Source organism: Nymphaea colorata, chromosome 2 (genome assembly GCF_008831285.2).
Source record: "Nymphaea colorata isolate Beijing-Zhang1983 chromosome 2, ASM883128v2, whole genome shotgun sequence".
NCBI lineage: Eukaryota > Viridiplantae > Streptophyta > Magnoliopsida > Nymphaeales > Nymphaeaceae > Nymphaea > Nymphaea colorata.
Window position 1 is genome coordinate 16694544 of NC_045139.1, and position 9924 is coordinate 16704467.

A 9924-nucleotide genomic window follows, 5' to 3' on the forward strand; every position below is an offset into this window, starting at 1 on the left:
GTTCAACCATGATCTTTGCAGATGAAAACTGTAATTTGTAGGTTTCCACATTTTGACCTAACAAAGAAATATAGCATTTAGATGGAATGTTACAGATCTCCTCGTGGATTTTGTCATGAATCTAATCCTACTTGAAGGCGTAGATATAGATCAGATAGACTATATGGCCCTCTAATTGGTTTGGCTCAGGTTGGTAATCAGGTCCAGGTGCGACCAGGCCTGTATTTTACACGAGACATGCTCCAATTGTGCTTATAAAATAACTATTTCAGAAATTTTGAACTTCAAGAAAGGATTATGAACTTTAATTGATGCAGCTTTCACTAGATCCAATCAAACAAATTGCATCACACAAACACCCAAGCACTCACCAAGTCCTGCCAGTGCCAACAGCTACAGTGATGCGGTATTTTGTAGCATGACAGCAGATATAAGAGATACATAGAGATGTGAATCATATTCAAGCAAGCATGCAGTGAAACTTCTCAACTCAAAGCGTTATTATGCAATTTCATGCGACTTTGTGATTAGTGCATTCGGCTAGACAAGCTAAAATTGTTCATCCTAGGTAAGGAGCTCAATTCAGTATGAACACATACAGCAGATCAGGATGAGGGCTCACATCATGGGCCCACATAATTTTCCATTATCCAAAAAGCAAGCACCCCAATCTCGTTACAATTTAACAATTGCCATTGATCTACTGTTAAAGTCACATTAAATTCCAAAAGTAAAAACCAAAGGAGAAGGATCAGCATTCTTTGAATATTGGTAAGAAATGAAAAGACCCAAAAAAGAATCAAACTTCTGATCCAGGTGAGACTGCACTGTCAAGTTTATGCTTGATGAAGCTAAAATTTACGTGGATCAATGGCTGTGATCTCTTTCAATCTCCTCCGTGAGAACTTCTTCCCCTTCTAAAAGCTTCTCCACCACATCTGGAGGGAGACCAACAAGCTCCATAGTCTTCTCATACACCCTCTTTGACGTTTCCAAATTATGTGCCTCTTCAGATGCATTGGTTGGTCGACAATCAACTGAAATATAGGCACAGACGGGCCAATCATCTGCCTTCAATACGGAGCAATATTCTGGAACTTGTGGGTCAGTTGCTGTGAACAGAGTGCTCCTTGCACCTGCAGAAAACCAGACACGTATAATGCTCTTTGAATAATAAAATTACAGAAAGTGTGAAATAGAAAGAAAACTAAAAAATCCATCAAATTGGTCAAGACGGCGCACCTTCTTGTGGAGTGAAAAGGAAATATGGAATCAGATGATATGCAGCTTGAATAGTGCTAGAAAGAGTTCTGGCCTGCATTTATGTAAATCTTAAGCAACAACTTAGAAACCATATGAAGCAAGGTCAATGACAAAATTTACTAGGCTAATGGAAACAAAGATAAAGGTATTGTGGTTAAATAAAGCATTTGCTGCAGACAGAAAATATATAGTAGAAACATTACATTCTGAAGTTTGGACACGTGTAGATTCAGAAAAGGGTAGCCCCTGGAGATAATGACCACCAAGAAGCTTAGAATAATTAAGACGACACTGCGCAATTTTTTACTACGTTATTGCCTTACCAGAAATTAGGAGATACATTAGGTTCTGGAATTTAGTACTTTACAAAGACATACCCTGCATTTTCTCATAGTTTATATCAATGTTATCTGTATCGTACGATACGCACATATCGTATAGGTCTAAAAAACATATACGATACACGATACGCTCGTGTATCGTAAGTGTATCGCCCTTATCGTACGATACAGGCGATACACCCCCGTATCGTACGATACAAGGAAAAACATAAAATTTTTAATTTTTAAAGTTTAAACAGTCCTCCCTCTCTTTCTTCTTGTATTTCAAGACTCCAAGAGACGTGGGAGGGAGAGATTTTGCTCATTTTCATAAATAATAACCGAGGATTCATCGATTTGGGGAGATATTATCGTTGAATCATGAAAGATAATAACTATATGTTTTGAACTTATGAAATTGTAATGTAATCTAAGTCCTAAGACTCCAAGTCCTAAGACTCTAAGTCCTAAGATTCTATAAAATTGTCAAGTTTAAAATTGTGATGGATGCTCATTATGTTATTTTGAATCTCTGATTTCTTATTTTTGAATGTGTTGTCGATACACATGAATGTTCCTTATGTATGATGATCTTTTTGATATTTGAAAACAATTTTCTTGATTTCTGACTTTTGTTTATTTTTCAGATTTTTAATGAATTTTCTCTATTTTTCCGATTTTTTAATACTTTTTCAATTAAAAAATTAATTTTACGATATGCTACGCTATTTTTATGATAAGTTATGATACGGCGTATAGGTCGGCCTAACCAATACGCGATACACTACGCCTTGTAGAACATTGGTTTATATAATCACTTATAGCAGTATTCAAAGCTCAGAGTAGGGAAAAAGAAAATTAATGGAATAAAACATTGCAGAAAAAGTGAAGTAAAATGAAAAACGATATGAAAAAAAGGTAGACAATGAATCTATTTTGATGTGGAAGCATGCCATGTGCCACATGGCTCTCAGTATAATTCCTTATAGCAATTTTCCATGCTCAAAGTAGGAAAAAAAATAAATAAAGAAAAATATTGCAGAAAAACTGAAACAAAAATGGAAAAGGAGAAGCCAAAAAATGGTAGAAATTCAATCTTCCAAGATTTTAATTTGTTCATGAAATTAACGTGCAGCCTTTCAAAATTTTTAATTAGTTCATGAAGTTAACATGCAAAATCACAGAGAGACAAAGAGGTGCCAAAAGAAAAACACACACACAAACACATAGAAAAACTGAAGAAAAAAGAAAAAAGAAAAAAGGTCGACATTCGACCTTTGAAGTTTAAATTAGTTCACGAAGTTAACATGCAAAATCAGAGAGAGACAGACAGAACAGAAGCTTACAACATTTGTTTGAACTGTTCCAGGAGTTTTAATTAGTTCATGAAGTTAACGTGCAAAATCACAGAGAGAGAAGCAGGTGCTAAAAAAACACACAAATAGAAAAATGGAAGAAAAAATGAAAAAGAAAAAAGGTAGACATTCAACCTTTGAAGATTTAAATTAGTTCACGAAGTTAACATGCAAAATCATAGAGAGACGGAGAGAGCAGAAGCTTACAACATTTGTTTGAACTGTTCCAGGAGATACGCATGTGACACTGATGCCGGCTTCTGAAGGTATCTTTTTATTGAGAATGCTATTAAACATAACCTGGAGTAGAATCTAAATTATTAGTCCTGCGCATCTTTCCTCTAAAACACATTGACGAGAATGGACAGTTACAATAGTGTTGCACCTGAGCAAGTTTGCTACTTGAATAGCCAATTAGACTTGAAAATTTCCTCTTGCCAGACACCACATTCATGTCATCAGGATCAACAAAGCCTACTTGGTGCATCTATGTCACGAGTAGGTCATCCATTTAATAGAAATATAAATGGTAAGGAATGAATTTGTAGCAAGCAAAATCATAAGAAGAAAATTAAGTGGGTTCTATCGTCATGGTATGAACAAATAACCCTAAAGGCACATTAAAAAGACTATATAAATGAACACCACTTTAAGGTGGGCAGCAAGGAGACGTATGAAGATATATTTCAGCCACAAATAGACAAAAAGTATAACCATATTTGTATTTCAGTTTCACTGACTATTAGAGTATGAGCTCTGCACAGGATATGAATGAAAATTAAATCGTGTACAATCAGATATTATCACCCTTTATTTTCAAGGGTAGTTTTGGAAGTAATTGGGCTTAAGGAGTTCTAAGAATGTGGAAAAACCACATATGGTAGCTCCATCTGGACCATCCATAAATACACGAATGCAAGATTTTCCAATAACCATCACAGGATTCAAGAAGGCTGGACTCCTCTAGTTATAGCATCATCCAAGTGGAACCCAATCATAATGCAGCCAGTTGGTAGAAAAAATGAACACAATAACCTGAGCTACATTACATATCAAGCCATGAAAAAGTAGGAAACTTACAATAGAGTTTACATTCACAATTCGACTGGGAGAGCCTCGGATCAAAGATGGTAATAGTAATACTGTAAGAAGTGCTGGAGCCAGGTGATTCACTTGCATGTGTTCTTCATGTCCATCCACTGAAAAAGCTTGAGGAGCTGAAAATAAAACCAGGCAAAATCAAACTCTTTTCCCTAGTGTCTGTTTTATATTAAATGTATACAAGTGAACTGGTTATGGAAGCCATTAGTTGCACAGCATCGTTCTCACCCTTTTTCTTTTTGTTAGTTATTTTGAAAATCAGATCGATATTGCATATGTTAGTTGGGCAATCAATAAAAAGCCACTGAATTTGGTGGAGTCGTGAACTTTCACAAACCTCCTATTGAGAAAATGCCAGCATTGTTGATCAAAACATGCAGTGGTCCTGATCTTGCATTCCATGCAGCAGCAAACCTTCTTACTGAATCTAGAGAGAGAAGATCGAGCTCCATCACCTTTACAAGAGTCAGAATGGTATCAGTGGCCCTGCAAGCTAAGGTGCAACTAGGAGAAATTTACTGCAATGTTTGTAGCTTACATACAGCATAAAGCCTTAAACCACGAAAATCTTGTACTGCATTTTTCTTCTGGTATTCAGCATAGGATTGTTCATATTGTAATCAAACTATAAGATAGCTACTAAGCTGTAGAAATAATAAAAAGCAAAGGTATCCTCAATCAGCAGGATATAAGAACACTTAAAAGGAGTTCACATATCACTTGTATATCATCTAGTTTTGTTTTTAGTCTTTTACACCAATGCAAATTCCATTTGCTAATAAACAAAAGAATGACCTGTGTCTAACTAAGAAGACGTTGAGAAAAAAGAAAGAAATAAATCTAGATAAACTGGGTAAATGACACCTCAGGGATTCAAAAATGTGAAATTAACTGAATCTACCTATAAACAGCTCAAGGCTCTGGTCAGCTCCTTTCTTCCTATTGGTCTTTGCTGGGTTTACATAGCACGAATTTACCTAGGGAGGACTAGGAGCTACCATGAGCTGCTAATTAGTGCCACTTGGCCTAAGATAACATCCATAGTCTTCTTAGGATAAACAACTATGCAGAAAAGAAAAATAATCATGCTAATTTAATTGTTCCACTGATGTAACAAATGTATCCCAATATAGAAATCCATATTGGTTTAATTACCTCAGCTATCAGTAAGTAAATCACATAGTGAATTTCAGGGCATGGCAAATGACAAAGCTTCCACCAAAGTTTTGGGTTTTCTACTGTTTATCAGGCACTCAAAACTAGATACATGGACCACTAATAATGAAGGCGGCCAACTGTTTAGAGCAATGAAAATGAAAGCTCTTATCAATGGCATGTCACTCTCGTTCAGGCAGCCTTAAACCTCAATCCAAGTTACTGGTTCAGTGGCTTTTTCCCTGCGAAGAAGATTATCAACACAATGGAACAAATCATAAGGAAATTCTTGTGGCCTGACTCTGACCATATGATACAAATCCATCACATGAAATGATCTACCTAAAGAGGAGGGTATACTTGATTTGAGGAAGTTGGAGGAAGTAAACTTTTTTTAAAATGGCATGCTGCCCTTTAAATATGTCCAACAGAAAGTGACCCTTTTAGAGATCTGATACCATCCAAGTATGATTCAAGGGAGACAAATAACAAGATCAGAAGTTTGTCCAGATGGAAAGTATTGAAGATGGGAACCAAAGTCAACTCAAAGTACAGTTAAATGGAGTACAGGAAATGGCACCATTACCAACTTTTAGTTTGGCATTAAGCAATCCTCTTTATGTTGATGCCAGAGTCCAATCAGGTCGTCTTGTTCACTTCTTGTTGAATGTGAAAGTAGCATATATGCTAGATATATCAATGCATCACAAATACCTCAATGTTACAGATTCCAGATACATCAACAATCCGTTTAGGATGTAGGTGAATGTTCTCAAAGCAGATCAGTTGGTCGCATGAGAAACAAGGTTAACCATTTAATATCTATCCTGTACTGAGAGCACTAACATCCCTCTGTTTTTGGTTGTTCAATATTGGCTCTTAACTCATGAAGACTGAAGGAGATGTATTTGCAGTGTCTAGCATATGCTATTTGTGCTACAATGCATGAATCCCTTGATCACTTGTTTACATGTTGCCCAGCTGCTTCAATGATTACAAGAGATACGTAAGGTATTTGGTTGAGCGCATTTGTCCTAACAAATTTTTAATAGTAATATAGAGCAACGTAGAAAGTTGAACTTTCAGAGGAAATCAATGAAGACTAGTCGCATGTTATGCTTTAGAATTGCAGTACAGCAGAACTAAGAAGAGCGCAAATGAGCAATTTTTCAAGGAAAGGTTAAGCAGAAACAATAGTAAGATCTTGCTTAGCAGTCATGAAGCAATGAATTAGTTAGACAATAGCAATTCAGAAACTGCAAGCTGGTAGTGCAGTAGCATCCCCACCTGCATTAGGATGGATAAAACAACAACGTGGATAGCATTTTAAAGCAAAAATTGAGTATGGTATTAACCATTTACAGATATTAATATAAGTTTTTTAGTAGCAGGAGTTATTGAGGTAGCAGGCAGCTGATAAATGGAGATTGGAGCCTACGGGCAGCAGTTTTGCATAACGTAAACAGTAATATAGTGATTCAGACAACTGGCAAAACGTGTGATACATTCACCAGTTCTTGTTAGAGTCTACAAGGGAGCGGGATCCCAAAAGGAATTCCTATTTACGGTATGGTTTTCTCTTGTGAAGTTGTCATGATCGTTGTTAATCTTGTAGATAAAGTGCCCAACAGTGTAGCCCAACTCCTATCACATTTTTGGAGGGCAAACCTCCAACGCGGATGCTTTTTGCATAATCGCCCTTTCTTGTCCGGTGATTCAGTAATAAATGGCAGGAGACTGCCAGACCCCACTTGACTATTGGAAAAGAGTAAAGGATAAAAAGAGGTTACCTCTACATTCAATGGAGGCCCCATTCCAGACCATTCAGATTGCCATTTGTGGATCAACTCCTGACCAGCTTGCGTTCTCCTACATGCCATTACCACATGGGCACCAGATTCTGCTAGTTGCCTGCGCAACATCCAAAAGTAACCATGAAACGACAGTGATGGTGAACATAAATGCGTATTAAGTTATAATGACGGGGGTTCTTCACCCTTCTCAAGCTGTGCGAATGATTGGTGGTTGTGATGATTATAATGATGATGAGTAAAGGGAAAAAGATGGGGCAAAGACCATATACGTTTTTGCCTCAGCTAATGACATCATATGCTGCTCTCTACATGCCACCATCAAACGCACCACTGATTTACGGTTTCTTTTCACGTAATTGCAAAATTATTATAATGATAAAGATGTAACACCAGAGTCAGAAGAACAGAGTGATGGCGGCGAGACGACGACGCTGGTGGGTGCCTGAAATGCATGTTCATAGAGGCCATGACTATTTAGTGGCCTTCTTGCCAGAGGTCTAATGGCGGTTCACCATGATGGAGCTCCTGACGATCATGGGGAAAATGCCCATGAAGAAAGAAGGTGGTTCTAAGATGATGGTAATTTTTATCTCAGTCAGCAACTTACTTGGCTATCTCCAGGCCTATGCCGCTAGTCGAACCAGTGACAATGCAGGTGAGGTCGCCCAGGGGAGGAAGAGGCAGGGGGTTCTTGAGGTGGCACGCCAGAATCCTTTGGAAAAATATCTCGTAGAGGATATTGAGCCATCCTCTTAGCCATTCCATCCAACCCAACGCTTCCTTCATGATTGCGCTCTCCTTTCTTTTTGTTCTCTCCCTGTTCTCTTTTTGTTGTCTCGTCCTTCCTCCTCTATGCTCCCCACTTTCTTCCGCTCCTCCTGCAGACTCCCCACTTCTCTACACTCGCTCACAGGAACACCAACTTTATGAACTGGCAGGATGGAAAATTACCGGTGCCTCCACCGTACTCCTAGGAATTACGGTTGGACGGCTGAATTGAATTGCAAGTGGGGAGAAAAAAAATTAAAAATTTAGTGCAAATCTGAGGCTTTCCCTTTTCTACTGGAGCATACGATCAGGATTAAGATTAAAATCTTAGAATACACTGCAGGCTTCTACTTTCTTCACATGGTAAACGAATCATGGTAAAATCCGTCGTGATCGAGAAATTTATGCCTATATTTAAAGCACATAAGACGTACTGCCTTAAATCATCATGGAGTGGTACCACCATATATTATTCAGCAGGTACGTTGTTCATATATGTTGTTAAAAAAAGAAGCTTGTAAGAGCTTAAGAATTCACGAGGCAAGCAGATGATGGCCGTGTGGCTCTCTATATTAGTGATTGAAGTTGTTTTTCATAAATTTAACAATTATGTATAAATGTTAACTATATAAAAATAAAAAATCTTAAGAGCTTCATAGTTAAATTAAGAAAGCTAAAGTCGTGAATTTCGCCAGGGATGCTGAATATGGAAAGCACACATGAGCTTTACGATCTTTCTTGTTCTTTCAACATTGCTGTGGAAAATCTGTAGGAGTCGAAAATCTTGTATAAGTGGCCGTCCTATGTCCAACAAAACATGGCTTGCTGTCAGCATCAATCAGACTGTAACAAGTGGCTGACAAGTTGACCGACTAATACCTTTACCTGTTCATCTTTATTAAGCATGCAGGTTTGAAAATGACTTATACATTCTCCTAAATTAAGACATCATCACCATTTATTAAGGTTAGGCAACGGAGATCAGTTAGGATTGAGTTTGGGTTGGTTATTTGACATTCAGGCCGACTGGTAGAAGAAACTTGTCGGGGTTGGGCCGGCTTGGGGGCTCGACCCAACCCAATATATATCATCTCTGTCTCTCTCTCTCTCTCTCTCTCTCTCTATATATATATATATATATATATATATATATATATATATATATATATATATATATATATATATATATAATGCCAACATACAAAATTTTCGGTAGATGGCTCCCTCTTTACATGTACCAGGAAGGCTCTCTTAAAAACAAAACACTTGATATATCAATCTGTGTTTTTGAGATATTAAAAAATAAAATGTTAAGAGTTTTAAATAAGGGTAGACATCGAACATGGTACCCAACAAATGTGACATTGATGGTCGAGCTCAACTTGATAACTAAGCCGGCCAGGCTTGGGCTGCTGCCAAAAACTTTGGTTAGCCTGAACCCGATTTTGTCAAGCTTTGGGCCAGCACAACCCGATCCAATGCCCAGACTTGCCATCTATCAATCAAGTCCTCTTTTAACCTTTCATGGTGAAATCTCTCTTTCTCTCTCTCTCCACCCCCGTATGAATGCAGGCACATGGATATTTGTTGTATAACTAGAAAGCAAAATAGTGAAATTGTTTGAGGGTACAGTCTCTGGGTTTGCTTCAAAGGCAAAGGAGCCAGCTCAGTGCTTGGTGGATGAAGGACTTTGCCTCCGTGGGTCGAGGATTGTGTCGGCTTATAGAGGGAGGAGAGCTGACAGTCACTTGAACCAGCTCATTATAGCAGCCCATTGGTTGAAAGTTTTTTTCCTTCTTTCTTTTTTAAATGAACAATTCATTTCTATTATTTTGAAAAATAACAAAAACGCGAAAAGAATTCTAAAAAGTACAAATTTTCAAGTTTTTCATAAAAATATTCTCTATTCTGGTTGAGCAAGGGAATCCACTACAAATACAAATGAGAGTTGAAGTCCCCTTCCCTTCTGCCCTCCCGGCTACTGCATTGATGCCTGAAGTCGGCGTCTTATAGTGTCAATTAGGTACCAGGATACACCCCATAAGGTAATGGAAGATATAGTTCATCGGAGTTGAACTGATGATATGTCTTTACACTATACTGACTATTGACCAATTATATTACTTCCCAAAGGTGCAAAACCAAGGA

General features: G+C 37.7%; 1 protein-coding gene across 1 annotated transcript; it reads right to left on the minus strand.

Annotated features, from left to right (window-relative positions):
• Positions 1–603: 603 nt before the first annotated feature.
• LOC116246905 (dehydrogenase/reductase SDR family member FEY-like) lies at positions 604–7922 on the minus strand. The gene is made up of 8 exons (XM_031618819.2): positions 7616–7922; positions 6985–7105; positions 4377–4494; positions 4019–4155; positions 3324–3425; positions 3146–3238; positions 1243–1315; positions 604–1136 (listed from the first exon to the last, which is right to left on the minus strand). The coding sequence occupies exons 1-8, from the start codon at positions 7792–7794 to the stop codon at positions 868–870; spliced, it is 1092 nt and encodes a 363-aa protein (XP_031474679.1). The 5' UTR covers positions 7795–7922; the 3' UTR covers positions 604–867.
• Positions 7923–9924: the final 2002 nt, after the last annotated feature.

Excerpts from the sequence above, each read along its gene's own strand:
- LOC116246905 (XM_031618819.2), bottom strand. The coding sequence starts at position 7,794 with ATGAAGGAAGCGTTGGGTTGGATGGAATGGCTAAGAGGATGGCTCAAT. Across the intron at positions 3,426-4,018 it reads TTGTGAATGTAAACTCTATT|ATGCACCAAGTAGGCTTTGT; the intron begins GTAAGTTTCCTA and ends CTCGTGACATAG. Across the intron at positions 1,316-3,145 it reads GAACAGTTCAAACAAATGTT|GCCAGAACTCTTTCTAGCAC; the intron begins GTAAGCTTCTGC and ends ACATAAATGCAG.